This window comes from Ursus arctos, unplaced genomic scaffold (genome assembly GCF_023065955.2).
Source record: "Ursus arctos isolate Adak ecotype North America unplaced genomic scaffold, UrsArc2.0 scaffold_33, whole genome shotgun sequence".
Taxonomy (NCBI): domain Eukaryota; kingdom Metazoa; phylum Chordata; class Mammalia; order Carnivora; family Ursidae; genus Ursus; species Ursus arctos.
The window spans coordinates 8,022,586-8,043,697 of NW_026623019.1; the positions used below are offsets into that span (position 1 = coordinate 8,022,586).

General features: G+C 45.4%; 1 protein-coding gene across 10 annotated transcripts in view; it reads right to left on the reverse strand.

The window, feature by feature from the left end:
* SMARCA2 (SWI/SNF related, matrix associated, actin dependent regulator of chromatin, subfamily a, member 2) overlaps nt 1-21,112 on the reverse strand; it is a 170,567-nt gene that overhangs the window by 122,443 nt on the left and 27,012 nt on the right. For all 10 annotated transcript variants that reach the window (XM_026519295.4, XM_026519290.4, XM_026519293.4 and 7 more), the window contains exons 5-9: nt 17,292-17,550; nt 9,418-9,544; nt 7,287-7,460; nt 6,028-6,201; nt 3,557-3,727 (exon numbers count right to left, since the gene is read on the reverse strand). In XM_026519295.4, the coding sequence (XP_026375080.1) occupies nt 3,557-3,727; nt 6,028-6,201; nt 7,287-7,460; nt 9,418-9,544; nt 17,292-17,550 (905 nt within the window). The remainder of the gene's footprint in view (nt 1-3,556; nt 3,728-6,027; nt 6,202-7,286; nt 7,461-9,417; nt 9,545-17,291; nt 17,551-21,112) is intronic.

Genomic DNA, 21,112 nt, shown 5'->3' on the forward strand with positions numbered 1-21,112 from the left:
CCCTAGAGTTCTGCAAGGACCACCTGATTGCCACCAGGAACCACTGCAAATGAGAGGCCCCACAGTTAGAAAATTCTCTTTGCAGGAGCTAGCGAGGGAGGGCTAAGCAGAGTCCACCAAAAAGTGTAAGTCCTCATTTCCAACTGAATGCCTCAATGGTCAAAGAACCTGTCACTGTCTGAAAAGACATCCTACCCAGGACCTAACTGATCCTAACTGGGGGATAAAATGGTAGCCAAACATTTATTCTCTCGACATCACAGAGAATATACAACATGGGGAAAAAGAAGATTTTATTAAAAAAAAAAAAAAACACCTTCGAACCACGCTTCGACAATTGCTACCCTACATTTACACCACAGAGCTGTTTGCTAAGACCACTGCTAGTACTAGCGTTTACTGCGTGTCAGGGTACCTGCTGAGTGCTGTGGGTACACCTGCCGTGTCATCCCATCACCTTCTCACAGACCCAGAGACTGAAGCACGACGCAAGAGATCTTTTAAGGAAATAGTCTATAGGGGAATACATTAAATTAACACGATACGTTTTCGTAACACAGTTATGAACTTAGAAGTTTGTGGACTGACATGAGCTCTTGGGCGGTGGCCCAATTTTCTGCGTTAGGAAGCAGAAAGCCAACCCATCTGTACACACCCCGCTGGCTTTATGTAGCCCCGTGCCCTTTTTTATGCTGTAGTCACCCAGCGGATGTTAGAGAACAGTCATGGGAGAGGACAGAGACCTCAAGGTCACGCTGAGTGCACATCAGAGTACATTAATCCTGTCACACTGAAAGGCTGGTTTCACATAATTAGATATTTCAATACTTTGCAAATTATTCCTCCTCTAATGCCTAGGTAGATACATACAGTTCGCTTCTTTTTCTTTCACTTCAAGGGCATTAATGAAAGACCAGGCTGAGAGTGAGAAGTTCTAGAATGATTTTTAAATGTATACTTCATAGCAGGGGCTCTAATGGAGAGAACAGAGGTATAAACACGGTCATGGCAGGTTAAAGGAGACCCACTCTCCTGGTTACCAACAAGGAAACACAATACACTTCACCAGAAAGAAAGAGGCCTTCTCTGTTACACTGGGGTAATATTAGAAAAAATAATAATAATCCTTTTCCAATGAAATCACAAGTTCAACCACACTCACCTATAACAGTGTAGACAGAGGCACCTGTATCCTAGCTGTCCCTATACCTGTTGCGACAGCACAACGCTGTTGGGCCACGGGGTCACGAGAAACAAAGGCTTACTGAGGCCTTACATAACTGCAAAAAACAAACTCCAGATAGGCACAGCATCATATTTGGTTCTGTGAGAAGAGCTGGAAGGGTCGGCACAGAATTTTTAAGCTTCTGGACACAGCCTTCCTCCCCAACAGAGAAGCTGGAACAAGGCACCCTCAATCATTCAGTCTAATGGAGGGAAGAATGACAGATAATTCAGACTGTCAAATAATCAGCTTTTGAAAGCATCCATTTTCTTTGCACTTGAATAAAGGTGCATCTGGAATTGGGTAACCCGCTTTGAACCAAGTCTCTAAGCCCCAGCAAAGAGATGGTTTTCAGGAAGGACTGCGGAGGGGCCTGGTTTCTTTTGTCGTTATCCCATTCATCCCAGCAAGATGGCCCCGGAAGGAAATGCAGCCTGTCCTCCTCAGTCCTGCTGAGGGCAGGGCGAGCTCCAATGCTGGGCATTCTGCAAGCACACCAGGGAAGAGGCAGAGAGCTGATGATAAAGCAATGATTCTGCACATTTAATCACGTGAGATAACCAGTGGGAGCCGCCCAGAGACTCCTAATGGGCTGATGGGAGTGGGACTGGCTTTGGTATCTTATCGATCATTCATTTGCCAGGAAATCAGTCCCCTCCCCGGTTTGGCTCCCAGTCTTGCTTCACAGCATTCATCACGGCTTATGATTATTTTGGGGGTGCATATTTGATCAATGTCTGTCTCTCACTCTGATGGAACTGAGAAAGAGGGCAATTGTGCTTTTCCTCAACATCTCCCTCTTCCTCCCCCAGCATTGCGCACTTTGCCAGGCTCATGGGAAGTGTCCAGGTAATATTTGCCGGACACGTGGATAAAAGAGAAAGAATGCGTGCTATCAGCAAACCAGAGGGCAAGGGGAAGGAAGCAGAAAGCCAACCCATAGATCACGTGGGGTTGGCAGCCCCAAGGAAAATATTATGACAGGTTCCTGCTCTGTACAGATTAACACGAAAATACAGGCATAATCACTATCACTCAGTGATATATCTTTCTTTGCCGACGATGATATAACAATCTAATATCGTGACAGGAATCTATTAATTACAAGCCAGAAGCACAAATCTGGGCCATCAGCTTTTAATCACACACAAAAAGTAGAATTTGAACTTTTTGTGGTAACCTCTGTGAAATACACCTTGGCTTTGGGAAAAACGAAAATCGTCATCTCACAGGGTCCCCTTGTGGAACGTTACAGAATCCTACCTGTTTGCCTGCGTGCTCTTCCCTGACTCTGAACACGTCCTTTTAAGTCAGAAATTGGGAGCTGGAATTCTGCAAAGTCTGTAAGCTACCTTGACAAGAAAATGAGGTCTTTCTCACCGACGAAACATCTAAATCCAAGCCCTGAGTCATCCCTCGTTCATCCCCACAATGCAGGAAGCTATGTGCTACGGAAGGAGTCGGGGGCAAGGAGGGCCTTCTCCATCACTTTTCCCTCCTCCTTAATTACAAAGCAGGTATGAGAATTCAGGATCCATGAAATTAATTATTTTTTGAACAACATTTTGTTCAGCGATTGAGTGCAGAGAATACATGATGAAACGCCACCCAACCTCAATCCTCACGGCCGTGAGGAAGACTTCCTGTTTCCGGTGGTCGTGGGCGTCCAGGCCAATCAGGATCCGCCATGAAAACAAACTGCGCACCAAGAGCTAAACCTCAAGCTTCACAGAGGCTCTACCTTCACAAGTCTACGCGAGCAGTTTACACCCGCATCGAGATAGAACAGCCGCAGAGCAGAGATTCTCAATCTTATCCTTCCCTTTCCACGCTGATTAGGTTCTATTTTACATAAAACTGTCTCTGTAATGACCTAAAACCCTGGCCTGCCCACTCACCTCAGCACCACAGCGGGGCAGCTGCACTGAATGGGCATTTGGGCATTGCTCCCCGTCGGAACAAACAGGCTCAAGCAGGTTCTGGAAGTACCCCAAAGCCCTCCCTCACAGCTTCCTCGGGTTCCCTCCAACTGCACTTTGCCTTTTCTGCTCCATTGTCATGGCCCTACCACACTGGTATTAACCTCAAGCAATGCACACACGTGTGCCAACGTTTTTCCTTTTTCTACTGACCGTGTACACTTCATTTGAAACACAGTATGAAACAAGGAAAATACGGACTGAGCTGTTTCAGTTCGGTACTTCCCACCCATTACATGCTCCCCTCCAACATCCCATCTGGTGTGCCTGGTCCCCTCCCTCACGCCGTGCCCACGGGGTTAAGCATTTTTTGCAACTCAGTCATCTTGGCCGCCGCCATTAGGGTGCTTACCTTCTTCCTCCTCCTCCTCTTCTTCTTCTCTTTGGCTGCTTGGGCTTGCTTGTGCTCCCACACCAGGTTGGTCAGGTTGGCCACATACTCATCGGTCTGCTGCAGGAGGTAAGCTAAACGCCTGTCTTTCTTTTGATCGATCAGTTTTCTATAGCCCTCTTCATCTTCGGCCTATTAAGGAAAGACGGACATGATCAGAGCCCAGTAAAGATGTGCGAACTCCAATTTCCACTCAGCGCTCCCCATCACCGTCTGAACTCTGACTGGTGGGGAGCACAGTGAATGGAATGATCCAGGCTGCGGGACTGACCATGCACAGTCCGGGATGGGGGGGTGCCTGGGACACGATGCCCACCTCACCCCCAAGTCCCAGGACACGGGCTCTGGGGCAAAGTCAGGACCCAAAACCACACTATTTACCCAGTGTGGGCAAGCACTTTGACTCAGCTCTGTGTTTTTCTAGGTTTCTTTGCACACCAAAAAAAAAAAAAGATGTGAAAATTTGACAATTCACCATCCGAAGTGTATCCTTCACTTGGAAGCATGGAAATTTTCAAGAACAACCCAAAGTAGACAGAAGACTATAGTCTCTCATATAACCAACACCAAGCAACTGAAATGAACTCACGATGACTCCCGTCTCATGGCTACCCTTCCCACAACCCCTCTTCCCAAACAGGACAGTGTGGCCAGTTCCAGACATGCTATCATTTCGTTTGGCAACATTTCAATAAGCACTTCTCAGGGCGAAGACTCCAGTGGACTTTGACAAGTGTAACTTCTTACATGTAAAAGCATTATAAATGTGGTGGTTGATAGGAAAGGTCAAATCTGGGGGGATTTTGGTCACGAATCGGCACGGCACGGGGGCCGAGGTGACTGCAGGCGAGGCACGTGGCACCTGGAGTCCGATACTGCTGATAATAAAACAGATATAGTAATTCCCACCTCTATCACCCATTAAGCAACATTAGGAGGTTAAATGCCATGAAAACTCTGATGTACTCGGAGCCATTTCAGGACAAGTCTCTTCTATATGTCCCAATAAAAGGACACCTCCACATATTTTCCTCGTGTGATGTAGGCTACCAGGGACATGTCACGAGTCCCCAAGGGGACCCCGCGCTGCAGCAAAGCTGAGGCTCTTCAGTCCAGGGGCGTCACTCCAGCCTCTCCCGAGTGACAGCAGTTTTATCACTCAGTCTAGCTGCTGTCTGCCCCGTGGGTGAGCATGGACTTCAAATGCTATTATAACTCTAATTGCTTTTGGTTATGGTTGATCTCACTTGAAGAAAGAGTGATAAAAAACTTCAGTTTCTCTGTTATCTGTATATTCCATCATTTAATTGCAAAAATTAATGATTTGCAAATGCCTAATCATTAGTGTCAAGCCAATCTGTTACTGAAGTTCTAATATAGTTTCACTCCAGCTGAATGAGACAAATCTGACCGCTTGCTGCTCAGATCGCATAAAATGGCCTCCCTCGCTGGGGAGAAATCTCGTGGACGGGCTTCTCCTTCCCGAAAAAAGGAGAGGGGGGTGGGAGAAGACCTAAGATTTAGCAGTACCTGGACGCAGAGCCTTTTAAAAGTGTTTACTCTCTGGAATCCAAAAAAGGTAATGAAAACAAAATGCAAACCATAATACCACCAAAGAAGAGAGTGTCACTTGGAATTTTCCAGGGACGTAACTACGGGCCAAGGACAACGATTTCATCTCCATCCCATACTCCGGCATTATGTCCCAGATAGGAATGTGCAGGTCTCCTATCGTTATAGATCACACACGCTTTTCTAAAATCCACAGTGTGCTCTGAGGTCCCATTCCAAAAATGAATGGCCAATAAAACCAGATACCCAGGCCAATGATGTAAACCAATTCCTTCTGTATTTATCTACCCCCATTAAAAAATAACAGCACCAAGGTAATGATCCATGAATAGCCTTTGACAATAACAGAGCCATAACGCAAAAAGTAACATTTCCAAATTAACTTAAAAATCACTTTTTACACTAGAAGGGAGAAATTTCTACCATTTTAAAAAAAGGATAAGCACCAGCAGCTTCAAGAAACAGACCTTCTTCGAGTCCAAGACACGAGTTAATGACACATTCACTCAAAACAACTTATGTCATTAGTCTCAAAGAGGCGATATTTTTAAAAGAAAGATCATATCCATCGTTCCAGATCTGGCTGTTAAACTTCCTGCAAACTGTAGTACCTTCCTCGATGGGAGAAGCAAGGCCACCCCAGGCCACGGAGATCTTACATATCTATCAGCTGTGGCCCTGGGTTTGTGGCATGCATTGTTCAGGAAGGAGATGTTTCTACTCCATCCATATGCAAAGGGGCGTGTTCATATATTTGATGAGCCCCTTTTACCCACTCTTGATATGGCATATTTAACATTCTCAATACAGGTGCATGCGTGGACCCCGCTGCCTGGGGTCCCCACAGGTGAGCTCCTTACCATCAGTCTCCGCATTCTCTCCTTTTCGATCCGCTCCGTCTCTTTCTTCTGCTCTCTTTCAGTGTTGGCGTGCCAGGTTGCCACTGCTTTGGACAACTTCTGGATCTTGCCGGCCACAGACCGATGGTACTCTTTAAAATCTTTCGCATGCTGCAAAATGCTGTTCAGGTATTCCTACAGGACCCGAAGGGAGGAGGAAAAAGGATACTTAAAATCGACTACTAAGGTTTCCGTGGAGCCCAAGAAAACGCTCCGTGAGCATTTCACAACAGCGGGAAGACTAGAATCTTCTGTGAGGCAGGTGCCCTGGGATGTCTCTTGGTAGCTGAGCTGCGGGCTCTGGGGCTGGTGGGAAAACCAGCCTCTCGAAGGCTCCAGCTTGTGGAAGAGAAGTCTCTAGGACCTCAAGTGTACAGGCTCGTGAAAACAGCAAGATCTAGGACGGACAGAAGCCTGCAAAATGGGCGAGGATAAAACTGAAAGAAAATCACCCTCCAATCAACCCGAGGGAGGCGGATATTTCCAGGGAGAACCAGGTTATAAAAGTAATGCCTCTTCTGCTCTAAATCAAATGGCTTAGCACAGTGATTCGAAGTAAGGTGGAGGGGCAGCTAAAATCGCTGCACATAATTGGGATCGATTTTTTAAATACAGGAGAGGAAACGTGCACCAACGAACATCTAACATTTTTCAGAATGAAGCTAATGCGGGGCACTCGATGAAGCACAGGAAAACAAACACGAGGTATGGGACTGTAACACAAAATCAAATCCTCCATCAAAATACTTCCAAACACCTAGAGAGGAATGTTTTAAAACATCTGCCCCTATGAAACCTCCAACTGGGCCCTGGAAAAGCCCAGGAGACTGTATTTATATTTGCTATAAAAATAACCATCTGCTCTCTTCCTTCCTTTTCCAAGTTCCCGCGCCTGAGGATTTTGCCCCAGGCAATGCGGCCGTGCCCAGCCAGCGGGCAGTGCAGGTGGGATGATGGGGAGGACACCTGCCTGGTATCCAGAAAGCAGGGTCCTCCACCTCCTCCCCGCCGCAGGAGGCCATGGGCAGGCACCCACGTCCCTGGCATGGCCTGTTTCCCCGCCCCTTCCATGGGGCGGTCGGCCCACGGGAGCTCCAGGGAAGCTTCCCGCTCTGCGATGTCCGCACCGCCCAATACGTTCTCCAGTCCTCCTGACTCCATCTGAGGGCTCGGTCAGGTGTCTCTGCCAACGTGGGGGCGCACAGTTCACCCCTTGGTACCTGGTGCTTCTGCCGGCGCTTCCTCTCCTGCTCGATCTTCTGCTGCTTCTCCAGTTTCTCCGTCATGCGGGCCTCCCGCAGGGTCTGCCGCTTGCTCCGTTTGTAGGCTTTGGAGTTGAGGGCTGTCTCCAGGGTCGTGTCCCGTCGCATGCAGGCCACCACCTCCTGTCTCAGCTGTCAAGGGAAGGGAGAGCAGTTGGGAGAGCCTCCCCAGATGCAGGCCTGGCTCCTGGGCCCTGCCCCGCTCCAGCTCCCAGTTAGTAGGGGCAGACGGAGGACTCTGCAAGGTTTGCCACCACAGTTGGCCTTTTTGTAAATGAAGGGCCTTTTTGTAAATGAAGGGACTAAATACCACCAAATTTAGGTGGTATTTTCAAAGATGGCACAAGTTTTCCTTCCAAGCCATTCAGATTAAGAAAAAAAAAACAAAAAACAAACAAACCTTACAGCACTGTAACACTGAAAAAAAGCAGACGCTGTCTTGGGTTTTAAATAAATTCATTCTGCTTAATTATTCTAATGATATTAATTAGTTAATGAGCTTTTCAAATATTTTACTTCATTTTAAGTGCCATACTAACATTCTCTTTGTGTCTAAAGATTAACTTTAATGATGCTCTGCAAAAAAGAGGAAAAATGACTTCCTGTGCATGTAAAGTCGGTATTCAGACAATATTAATTCAGTGTTCATCCTCATATAAAAGATGGGAAATACTGGTGTTGGCTTCCTCCCACTCTTGATGACATTCTTCAAGATATTTAGATGATGACATTCTTCAAGATATTTAGACTTCACACCAGATCAGGGACTTTCTTTAGATTATCATCAATGTGACGTCTTATCCATGCTGTACGTTATGTGTGGGTGATAGCCGGGGGTGGGGTTGGGAATATACACTAAAATAATAATTCAATTGAATCTCAGATCAGCATCCATTGCAGTTAATTCACTGGGAAACTTCAGAGATCATGGATTTTTCTACAGTATCGAGCAAAAAATCAGAATCAGGTAAGAATGCAGCAGAGTGAAGCGAATCTGAGTATAATCTCATTTGTGAAAATATACTTGGTTATTAATCATTTAACAATACCGTACCAAGCACTTTATTAATGCATTGTATGACGTCACCTATAAGAAAGGAAGTGAATGGGACTCGGAGCCTTTTATTTTCTTTCTTTTTGACTTTCAGCTGAAATCTGCTCCCACAGAGCTACGGCCAGCTAGCTCCCCAACACCACGGATGTCCTCTTGTGACATTATAACCAAGAGGGCAGGTGTACTCCCAGGGTCAGAGGACAGCAGCGAGTGGGGTGGCTTTGTGATTTCAGTCACATCCTGCAACAGACCGAGTCATGCAATTCAATTCTTCCAAACTACTTTCATTCATTAATAATTCATTTTGCACGCCCCGAGACTTTCCCCAGGTCAGCCCCCCTGCCTGAGGAGCACTCCTTCTTCTTCCCCTTTGGCTAAATGAGGCAGCGTGCAGACCGGGAGACCTGCACCTTTCGGGTCCACAAAGCAAAACTCACCGACGTAAAAAGGAGCTCTCCTTTGTTTTACTAGTCATTGAGCGATGATAAAACAGATCATCATGCCAGCTTTTATTCATCAGCGACTACTAAGAGCCATAGCAAGAACAAGAGATAATCGTCCACTGGTCAGTCACCACGTGGGGGTCTAATGGGGTCAAACAGTTCTATGTATTTCTATAAATGATGAGCTATTCATTTAGTAGAGTGGCTATCATATTTGTTAAAATTATTTTCGAAGTCATGGCGAGGATTTTACATTTGTGTTTACAAAAGAGGCTCTGATTCCGCTCTCCCGCTTTCTTGTTTCTCTTCGCAGTCGTAAAGGCAAGCTATCCCATTTGTTCTCGAGGTTTCATCCACGGTAACAAAATGCCATTACTCTGACTTTGGAAACCATAATATAGGAGAAAAAAAATGTCTCTGATATACAGAAGCAAAATAATAATAATAATAAGCAATTCATCTTCGTTCCTTTTAGCTCAACGCGGCCGGGCTAAAAGATACACTATTTTACTAAGTTTATATCTTTATAACAATATTGAACAGATTTCCATTTATTTCCTACATCTCAGAGTTGCTGGGGAAAAGGTATTACCTGACGCTGGAAATTGAGTAGCCGAAGCGCTTTCAGTTCCACGGTCGCTTTGGTTCGTAAATCTGGTGGCAAAGAGCCAGGCAGATTTTCCAGTTCTTGTATCCTATGAGCTATGCGAGCCTGGAGCCTAGAGGAGACAATGAAATGAGGGAACGGGGAGGCGGAAATAGACATTACGATTTAGCCTTAATGATAAACAATAACCCTCAGGTCTCAGTTCCTGGCAAGACACATTCCAGATGTCGCCGGTTGGCCAATTTCTGACACCCAACTAGAGTTTCTGATGTGAAACAGAGAAAAGCTACCTCTGCGTGAATGCAGACAGGTGCTACGTGTTACCAAACACTCTGGCCTTCTTCATCAACCTCTCTCTCACACCCAGAAAGAGAGGGGCTCAGGATACATCTAGGAGGGAAGTCAACTGCCAGAGCTCACCGTGAACAGAGGGAAAACGAGAAGACGGGACCATGGGATTCGCTCCCAAACGCCCAGCCAGCCAGAGCGCAGAGCTGAGACAACAAGTTTTCTTCCTAAGTTCTAGTTCTGTCCCAGGCAACCAGGCCATTTGCCCTCCTTGCCAAGATGCTGATGACAAGAGCCGTTAAAGCTGAGTGAACAGGAGCAGTTTTAGGTGCTGCTGAGGCCACAGAAATCAGCCAACCCAAAACATTCAGAGAGAGCCCTGCCAACCACAACCACTTCCTCTGTGAGCAGGGCTTGTCTGAGAAAAGAAGAGGCAAATTAGGCATTTTTAAAAATCAGGCTTGGGGTAGCAGGAGGCGGTAAAGTAACAGTGCTTAAAAACTATGAATTTCTAGAAAAGGATCGCTGGGGATTCTCATCTCAGACAGCCTCAAAAATATAACTGCAGGCCCTTTTTCATAATAAAGGCAGAACAGAAGAGAAAAGACATCCCACTTTCTTCATTCACTTGGGATACTTTCACCGTTACCCATATAAACTGGCTTCAGGGTTCGCCTGGATCCTATCCTTACAAATAGTTACACGCCATTTAAATCTATGTTTAGAACTACCTCCCTCCAAATTTGCGGCAGGAGTGTGCTGGAATAGACTTCACGAAGAATAGTAAAAGGTAGTAAGTTTTTTTTTTTTTTAAGATTTTATTTATTTGAGAGAGAGAGACAGCCAGCAAGAGAGGGAACACAAGCAGGGTGAGTGGGAGAGGAAGAAGCAGGCTCCCAGCAGAGGAGCCTGATGTGGGGCTCGATCCCAGAACGCCGGGATCACGCCCTGAGCTGAAGGCAGACGCTTAACAACTGAGCCACCCAGGCGCCCCTAATAGGTAGTAAGTTAAACTAAGTTCACGTTAACTACACTAAGGTGTATCTAATGCACAATTTTTTTAAAAAGATTTTTTATTTACTTATTTGACAGAGACAGTGAGAGAAGGAACACAAGCAGGGGGAGTGGGAGGAGGAGAAGCAGGCTTCCAGCTGAGCAGGGAGCCCGATGCGGGGCTCGATTCCAGGACCCTGGGATCATGACCTGAGCCAAAGGCAGACACTTAACAACTGAGCCACCCAGGCACCCCTAAAGCACGATTTTCTTTAATTCTTTCTTCCTCCCTCCCTCCTTCTCTCTGTCTCTGTTTCTCTCTTTCTGTCTCTCTCTCTCTCTCTCTCACACACACACACACACACACACACACACACACACCCCTACAAGGTAAATGCTAATAATGGTCCCATCTTACTGATGAGAAAATTCAGGCTTGGAGACATCAAGAAACAGGCAGACCTCACAGAGCTAGTAAAGGAGGGAGCCCAGGGGCGCCTGGGTGGCACAGCGGTTAAGCGTCTGCCTTCGGCTCAGGGCGTGATCCCGGCGTTATGGGATCGAGCCCCACGTCAGGCTCCTCCGCTATGAGCCTGCTTCTTCCTCTCCCACTCTCCCTGCTTGTGTTCCCTCTCTCGCTGGCTGTCTCTATCTCTGTCAAATAAATAAATAAAATCTTTAAAAAAAAAAAAAAAAAAAAAAAAAAAAGGAGGGAGCCCACACAGGAGCCCTCATTTGCCTGACACCGGTGGAGACACCGTAGATAATTAATATACACTTTCTACCGCGGCTTTTCTGGACCTCGACTATAAAAGCTGATAAAGATTTTTGCAAAAATTCGTATTATGCGGAGTGCCTGGCTGGCTCAGTTGGTGGAACGTGGTGCAACTCTTGATTTCAGGGTTGTGAGTTCAAGCCCCATGTTGGGTGTACAGATGACTAAAAAATAAAATCTTAAAAAAAAAAAAGAAAAAGTAAAATAAATAAATAAAATTTGTATTATGGTTTTTGTCAGCCTTTACGATGCTGTGTGTTAACATGGAAAAGTAAAGTCTTCTCTACCTAGATGTCACAAAATACCTTAATACTTCATTTAACCCGAATATCAAAATGAGTGTTTTTTAAAAAAAACAAAACAAAACTTACAGCTGTTTTCTCTGGTAGAGAGGGAAATGTCATTTTTTTCAAAACTTCAAAAATGATAGTAAGAGAAAGGCATCTTTTTTTTCCCACTGACTTCACTGGAAACAATATTATGACAGATTCCTATCTTATTTGGTACACACATGTTATTAATTCTGATTTACTGAATGATTTATCATCATGATGTGCTATTAGTAATGTCATTGTTATCATGCTGTTTTTTCAGCCGTATGTACCAACACAAGCAATCACACCTTTAAGTGGTTTAACTTTGCAACAGACCGAACATTTGTGAGGGCAAACAACAACAATAAACTTCCATCAGTTTTGATATATAAAAATAAAATAAAAATAAAATAAAATAAATAAAAAATAATAAACTTCTGCCATTTTACTCTTTTGACCAAATTGTTCAGACTTACTCAACATTCTTTCACATTCCTATTACTATCGATACTCAAGGGATGATTATCATGGTTTTTTAATTTTTCATTGTAGGAACAAAGGTCCATTTCATTTGTCCAATTCAGTTTTTAAAAGTGACATAACCAAAAATCTCCAAACATAGCCAAGATGACGCATCTTAACTACAATATTGATAGAAAAACCTATTTTTTTTCAAATGCGTAATTAAAATGGAAAAAAAAATCCTTAAACTGAACTTTACTCATGTAGAATGAAGGCCACAGTACAGGAAAATTAAATATTTACAGCTGGGTAGCTGAGGGCCAGCGATTTGGTCAGGCTGCTTCCTAGGTTCTAGATTTATGGCAGACCTTTTTCATTTAAATATCCCAGCACTCCAACCATCCCTTGGTATTCTGGTTTCCTCTCTTTGACCAAGTGGGTCAGGTGCGAAATTAGAGGCATAGCTGCTTTTCCTTAATCTTCTAAAGGTCTGTGGAAATAGAACTAAACAAATAAACTTAGGACAACGAGGCTGAGAGTACAGAGATTAAATTACACTGACTGAGAGAGGATGGAGGGAGGTAGGGAGGCAGGGGCTGGGGGCAGATGGAGCCTCGGAGTATGTGGGAGCCGGCTGGGGGGGGGGGGGGCACCTCTTCCAGAAAAGTCTGCTTCTCCAAAGGGCCTAGTAATTTGTCAGTGAATCTCAGCTTTCCTGGCACAAAAGAATCTTTCTTTTACGAAAGGGAGGCAAGAAGTGCAAAGTGCAGACATTTAAACTATAGAATAGGAAAGGCGGAATCCAGAGTAAAATTATATGCATTCGATTCGGCACATGGTAGGTGGGTAGTGAGGGTACAGGAGGGGCTCTTTTAATGCAGAAAATTTTATCTCCTTGCAGTGGTTGTTGTCATTGTTAATAGAAATCTTCATTTTAAATAATGCTCCTCTCCAGACAATTTCATCTCCCCATCAATGGGATTCAGCAGGTAGTCCGATAAAGAGATTCAGGATTCTAAACTTCCAGAAACAACAACACAAGTAATACTGCATGACTGCAGGAGACGCATTTAGTGTCCTCACGAGCACAGAAAATTGAAGCAGAATTAGGTCACTCAGGTTTTTCATACAGATTGAACAGTAAATCAAGAGGGGTTACTGTTCCGGCAAGAAAAAGAGTTCCATTAAAGGTAACAGAATATTTGTTCAGGTCCAGAGGAGAAGTTTATGATTCCTGTAGGAGAGTTATTTGAACAGAAAATGACACTGGTACATTTTGCTCCTTCAAGAAGCTGAGTGACACTTTAAAAAAAAAGAGAGAGAGGGGGAGAGAGAGGGAGACTGACTTTTTGCAACTCTGCAGATAAAACGGCCCTTGGTAATTTTTGAGAAGGAATTTCAGGGTTGCAGTGGGGAGCAGGGAAGGACAAAAAAGCAGGCCAAGCAGACTAAGCTTGCTTCCTGAAGCAAGGGGCGCCACCGTGTCCGTGCTGACCCCCAAAGCGATCCCGAACACGGCTGGCAGGACGCAGGACGCAGAGGGGCTCTTCTCAGATACACTCCTCGGAGTGCCAGGTGCGTGTTCCACGCAGACACTTGTGGAATCAGTTTGCATGCTAACGTGACAACCCGGAGCACTTCTGCCCAAGGATCTACCTCGGAATGGAACAACTGAGGCTAGGTACACTGACAGGGCAAGGGAAGTGTGCCAGGAAGACCAGGGGAAAAAGGCACTGGAAATGTCTCTTCGACACTTACTACAGAAAAGGGCCGTCAGTTCCATCATTAAGAGAAAGATGGTCAAAAAGAAAAGGATCCAATTTAACAATTTAAATGGGAACAAAATGTTTTAACGGCGAAGCTTGTGCGGATCTGAGGCAAAGCGTTCACAGGCAGAAACTTATTTATGCTCTCGCCGAATAAAGACGGTCAATTTGTCAAAATTCTGATTTTATGATGAACAAGAGAAACAGCCAAATGTCTTAAAAGTTAGAAAGAAATCTGAGATTCTGACAACTTCCTTTCAATTTTCGTAGATGAGGTAAGTGATATTACAATGGTCAGAGACATGAACATCTGTTAGTTTCTGACAGATGATTTCTGCTCCAACCAAGTTTATAAAATTATAAAAGAGTTTTTTTTTTTTCTTAGACCTTGCTCAAATACTCAATCAGAAGATAAGGATACACTGGACCCTTCCAGTTATTGGTGCTAAAGATGAGTGAGCCATTCTGTCAACGAGGGACAAAAGGAAGAGTTCCTTTGCTGTCTCTTACAAGAGTCTACAGCACTTGGTCTAACCCTTTCTAAAGGATAAGTGTAACCTAATCTCTGCAGCTGAAAATTTATCTCCATAGAGAGAACTCAGCTATCGCTCTCCAACCAAGGAAGATAAGAGATAAAAGCAAGGCTGCCAGTGGAAACCTATGCTTCTTCTCAAGATGGCCGTGGGAAAGTTCAAGTCCAAAGTCCCCACCAGCTTTTTGCACCCAGGGTTGCCAGAACGATGGTTTCAGAAGCCATGCGGCTTTACGGAAGAGGAGACGTGTATCAAGCAATGATAATAATATGAAAAATAGCCATTACACCACATTCTGCAGGGCTTGTAATTTAAAAGATAGTGACACCTGTACTTTTTCTTATTGATATGAGACGGGAGGACCAAAGCGTTTCACACCCCAGAACAGGCTACTTTGTACCACTTAGTACTGTGTACTTTGGGAGACCATCCGTTAAGACCACTTCTGAAAAAGGGGCTAAAAGAGGCTCATGACTAGAAAGGCCTGCAAATGAAGTTCTGGTAAAATTGAGGAAGAAAATTTAGGTGTCAGTAAAATACATGCACACACATACACCCCCCCCCCCCCAACACAGGCTGAATAAGGAAAAAAAGTCCAGGTATGTTCCTAGGTATAGAGAGCGTCTTTGTTACGAATGTCATTCGCATGACGTGACGACGGTATTGGTAGGTTTGCGCGTTCAGGGAAGGGGAAAAAATGTTAGTTCTTAGGAAGTCAGAATTTTAGAGTAATTAAACGATACCCCTCTATCCCATTTACTGTCTTTTTAAAAAGTACCTGTGGGGGACCCGGGTAGCTCGGTCGGGGAAGTGGCCGACTCTTGCTGTTGGCTCAGGTCATGTTCTCAGGGTCATGAGAGCGAGCCCTGTGTCACATTGGGCTCTGCTACCCCTCTCCCCACTTTCGGGTGTGCTGTCTCTCTCTCTCTTAAATAAATAAATCTTTTAAAAGAAATACTTTTGATGGTTTTTCTATTCAGTAGCAACATAAAGAAAGAACTGCGTACGAATAAAGTTCTTCTGTCCCTAATGAGAATACAGTGCTGACATCTGACTTCGTACCTTGCAGTGGTCTGCCTATCAGCACTGCTATGCCAACAGACGAAGCATGTCTAGCTCTCTGGGGTACATAAAACGCGGGAAACAGCAATCTAAAAGCTCTTCATCGAGGATCAGTCATAGTAATAAGAGCAAAGCTCTACTCTTCATCCAAAAAGCTACACACATTAAATGGCGAGTTACTGCGATTTCTTCCACAGAGTCGCTTGCAAAGCTGGCAAGTTAGCATTTTAATCTAATAACAAGTCATGTGGTTTTCAACAAAGACCAAGGTAAGTCTTTAAAGGGAGCCTAGGTGTTATTTACTAACATTCCCTATAACTTCTAAACTTTCATTTTCTTTTGAATGAAACAATAATTGGGAAGTAATAATAGCTGATATGCACTGAAAGTCTTTGTCTCATTTTATCTTCCCCCTACAAGAGGTACTATAACCCCCTCTTTTAACATATGAGGAAATTGAGTCACAGAAAAGAGATGTAACTTGGGGTGCCTGGGTGGCTCAGTTGGCTAAGGGTCTGACTCTTAATTTCAGCTCAGGTCGTGATCTCAGGGTCATGGGACTGAGCCCCACGTCAGGCTCCACACTCAGTGGGGAGTCTGCTTGGGATTCTCTCTCCCTTTCCCTCTACCCCTCCGCCCCGCTCACATACTCTCTCTCCCTCTCTCTCAAGTAAATAAATAAATAAAATCTTAAAAAAAGAAGAGATGTAACTTGACCAAGGTAACACAGCTGGGAGGCGACAGAGCCCGCATTCCTGGCCAACTCCAGAGACCGTGATCTTAGTCTTGTTTTAACTTGACTCCTTACTTATGGACTCTCTTTTTGGTTGACATTAACCATTTACTTACCTGAAGGGTCTGCTAACTCCAGGCTGTCCACAGCCCGTTTTTGCAAATAAAGTTTTATTGGAACATGGCTGGCCCATTATTATCTGTGGATATACTCTCGCACTGTAAGGGCACAGCTGAGGGACCTTTGCTATGGGCCTGCAAAGGGTAAAACGTTTACCACCTGGCCTTTGACAGAAAAGGTTTGCCAACCACTGATGTCGACGAATGGGCCAAATTGGGCGAAAATTAAGTTTCTGGAGTAAGAGTTTAAATGTGGACCCTGCGTGAAGACAGCTCACCCCGAAGGTTGACCAAACAGTAGACCCACAAATGCACAAATTACAATGAAGAATATATTATACCGAGCCACTAAGTATGATTTAGTGTCATGAGATGTGTCATTAACCTAAAGGTCTGGCTGGCAGGACACGCGCAACATCCAGCCAGGTCAGAGCCCTCGCTGGGAGATACCATGCAAACCACAGCAAGACACGGCAAGGCTAAGGGTGAGAGGACCCCTTTCTCGGGTCCACAAGCACTTTGGGCTGGGCTTTGACCTCCGCCTTCCCAGTGCCTAGCACAGTGCCTGGCATGTCCCAGGGGCTGATGAACGGTGTCTGACTCACAGGATGAAAATCACAGTCCTGCCCACCCCGAGCCATGAAGGCCCCCTCTTGCCACCCCCACGGGAAACAAACTCTGGTTCTAGGGTACTTCCCGTAGCCTGAGTTTCGGCCTGTGCCCTGTTCCACAGGGCAGGGCCACCACCCCCCGGGTTCAGTGGTCCTCACCAGGCCAGCGCCGCCAGCCCCCAACCCGGGGCCGGGTGCCTCACCTGTACTCGCGCTCCTGCAGGATCTCCACCGGGTCCAGGCCTTGCGGTTTCTGGATGGGGCTGATGCGGCTCTGCTTCTGCTGGAGCTGCAGGATGGGCGAGGGCTGCCCCGGGGCCGGCTGCGGCACGGAGGGCCCGGGCACGGCGGCCGCGGGCGGCTGCGCGGTGGTGGCGGGGGGCGCGGGCGAGGGCCGGCCGCTGGGCGCGGGCACCGGCAGCTTCTGCGGGGTGCTCGGGCCGCTCAGCTCCGGCCCCGGGCCTGCAGGACAAGAGCGACATGGGCAGCTCGGGCAGGCCGGCGCCCTGCAGCCACCCCCCCGGCCTGCCCGCTGCCCCCGCCACGGGGACCACCTACCATCTCCAGACAAGGGAGGAGGAGGGGAGGAAAGGAGATGAGGAAGGCGGGAGGGCAGGGAGGGGAAAGGAGGAGAAAGTTAGTAAGCAGAACCAGGCATCTCTCCCCATAGGGCAATGGCATTCACTGATGGACACCGGTGAAATGGCCCAAAAATGACCCAAGCAGTCACTGAGTAAAAGAACCGATGGTCAGCGTTTAATGTAGCTCTAAGAGTGGTTTGTTGGGGTTTTGGTTTTGTTTTTTTGTTTTTTAAAGAATTGCAGGTGTATTCAAGAGTTCAGAAAAGGAAGGGAGTCCTAGAACAGTCAGATGCAATCTGGGTGTGGTTCCAAAAGCACGTTTTGCAAATTGCACGTTGAGGGGCTTGAGGTGCAGACCCTCGCCTAACCCTCACTTCCGCACACAGGCAGCAGCTTGGCCAGCCCTCCCATGCAAGCCCAAGGGGCACACATCTTCCCTGCGTGACCTAAAAGGCACATTTCAGGCCTAATCAGTGCATCTCAGTAACTGAAGTTTTTAATTTTTTTTATTTTTTTACTGCATATTAGAAAATGTTTCTAAAAAACATGCAGTGTAGGGGGGGGAGCAAATCCGCTCATTCCACCTATAAAAACTATCAAATATGAAGATTCAAGAGGGCATTTTTTTCTCATGCTAACAGAATAAAAGGGATATGCAATCATCAAGCTTATCAAAATGCACTTGGTAAGTTAATTTAATGCAATTTTCCACAGTAAACTTCAGGAGTTTAAATTGATTGCTAGGTATGGACCGAAAGTAAGAAGTGTTCTGTCTCTCCTCATACTTAAACTCTTACTTACTTCAAAATTATAAATAAGATTAGTGATGCTACCAGATGAATTAGGAAATGGAAAAAAAAAATCTCAGTAAGCTGTTAAAACCTCTGATAGGCATTTTCCCGAGCATTTTCTGTATCTTTTCTAAGAAAAGTTAAAACTATTAAACAGTAATAAAATAATAGTCCATATACTTCAGAGCGCCTTAATAATTAACCATACAAAGACGTACATTCTGAAAAATTAGACACATTTATTCAATTTCCAGCAAACACCATTTAGAAATGGGCTTAAATGACAACGCAAGGAGAGGATAAGCAAACATTTTGACAGGAGGAATGTAAAGAATTGGAACAAAGTGCTTAGGAAGCTGTACGTGTGTGTGTGTGTGTGTGTGTGTGCCCGTGCATGCACGTGTATGTGTGTGTGCCCGTGCGTGTGTGTGTGTGTATGTGTGCCCGTGCATGCACGTGTGTGTGTGTGCCCGTGCGTGTGTGTGTATGTGTGCCCGTGCATGCACGTGTGTGTGTGTGTGCCCGTGCGTGTGTATGTGTGTGTGTGTGTGTATGTGTGCCCGTGCATGCACGTGTATGTGTGTGTGCCCGTGCGTGTGTGTGTGTGTGTGTGTGTGTGTATGTGTGTGTGTATGCTGTTACTGTTGTGCTTTTTTCACCTTCCTTGGGAAATTAGGTAAACTTTCCGAAACGCACGCAGCTACATAACCCTGAGATGACTGCAGCCCTGGGTCCAGTGGGGGATGAAAAACTCTTGAGGGAAAAATGCATTTTTAAAAATTTTCTATTTTAGGCATCGTAGATGTACTATCATAATAAAGAGATTCTTTTCAGCTAAGTACTTTCTGATTTTTTTTTTCTGAATGGAAAGTCTTTTACATAATGCATCGTGTTTCATAATATTTTATATTTAGAAGTTTCTTTCATCCATATATAAGAAACCAGTTTCTAAACATTACATTTCAGGGTTGTTAAGCACTGGAATGAGTTATGGAGGGACGTTTTAGAATATGGTCTCCCTAGAGGTCTTTAAAACAGGGTAGATTTTTTTCATCTGGATTGTTTTAGGTGTCTCCTCCAAAGGAGAGGAGACAGAGATTTCTAACAGGTTGATTCTCTATCATTCTAGAAATTTCCTTAATAAACCCAAGAAACTGGTAGAATTAAATGTATTTCAAGACTCGGCATAAGCATACTAAATAATAAACTTACTACACTGAAGCCCCCTAAAAACACCACCATTCTTAACAAAGAGAAAATTCGGGTCTTACTGATACGGTAATATCATTAATAATCACTCTGTATTCAGTTCTGCAAGTGTTTTTCCTCCTTTCAAAGTTTAAATAATTCATCAACAAAAACCAGAACAGGGCACTCGGTGTGACACGTTCCACCTGTTTCCGGAACTTTCTTCTTTAGCCTTCCCGCCTGTAAATACCTATGCAGAAGCCTCTGATGACTCCTTGAGGTATAGTCAAGTCACTAATTTTAAAGCCACATTTCATCAAAGGAAGGTACCCAGAGCATGTCTGATATCCCTGGTTCCACTTCTAGTCATTTTTAGCTTTTGACTCAAGACCAGATCTAAAACACACGCACATGGCTAGACTTCTTGAATCCCTTAAAGACAAAGACATTCTCATCCAGCTGATTGACCCTTAAAATGGAGAAGCAGAGACAGAGAGACCCAAACATGAACTTCCATATTCAAATCTCCAATTCAAACAGTCCTACCACTTGCTGTGAAGGAAAACAGGCACCATGAAAGCACCCCGCCTCTTTCTAAAAGAACGGATGGGGGTCACCCGCACTCTTCCGCCTGCTGGTTGCGTGAGCCTGAGCTCGTCACCTAACCCCGCGTGGCTCAGTTTTCTCATCTGCAGAATGGGGATGATAACATAACCTCCTCAGGCAGGAGTGAGGATTCAGTGAGATCATGCAGCCACGTGCTCCACACCCTCCACTCACGGCCTTTTTAATCCTAGCAAGGCCACAGAGGCTCAGAAGGCTAATTTAGTTACTTAGCTTTATAGGAAAACCCCCGTGGCGAAAGACAGGCTTTTTAGGAAGCTTGGTACTGTGTTAGCTGGAAATTGGGAGTCCACTCTCCTACAGCGAACTCCAAAATGTTTCGCCGGCTCACAACGACTCAGCACGAATACTCGGATAAGTCGGCTTGCCACGTGCTTTCTGCCAAGCTGCTATCAGAACCACTTACAAGCAAATTCCTTTCCCAACTCAACCGCGAGTTCATTTGCTGCGTGGGGCTATTTTTTCCCTGCCTCCCAACACATTACATAAAAACTCCTACTTACAGAGCCTAGGGAAGCGCGTGCGGCTTGCCGCAACTGGACGTGCCCAGAACGCAACCGCTGTTCTCAGGTTTCTTGCTGGCCCCTCAGGCGGCTTACAGAGGGACGGTGCCTGGCTGGACTGGCTCTCTAGCGACAGAACTCATCTCTGCTACAGACACTCGTGGTCTGCTGACGATAAGAACAGACCGCTTCCTGCTATCTCCAAACGTAAGACAAATTACCTTCCTTAGCTTGTCTCCTACCACCCCTCCCCCCTGCAACATAAACAATTTAGGCTTAATTATCAGAGGGTTCACGTGTGTCTGTTTTCCCCTCAGTCCTCACCTTGGAAATCAAG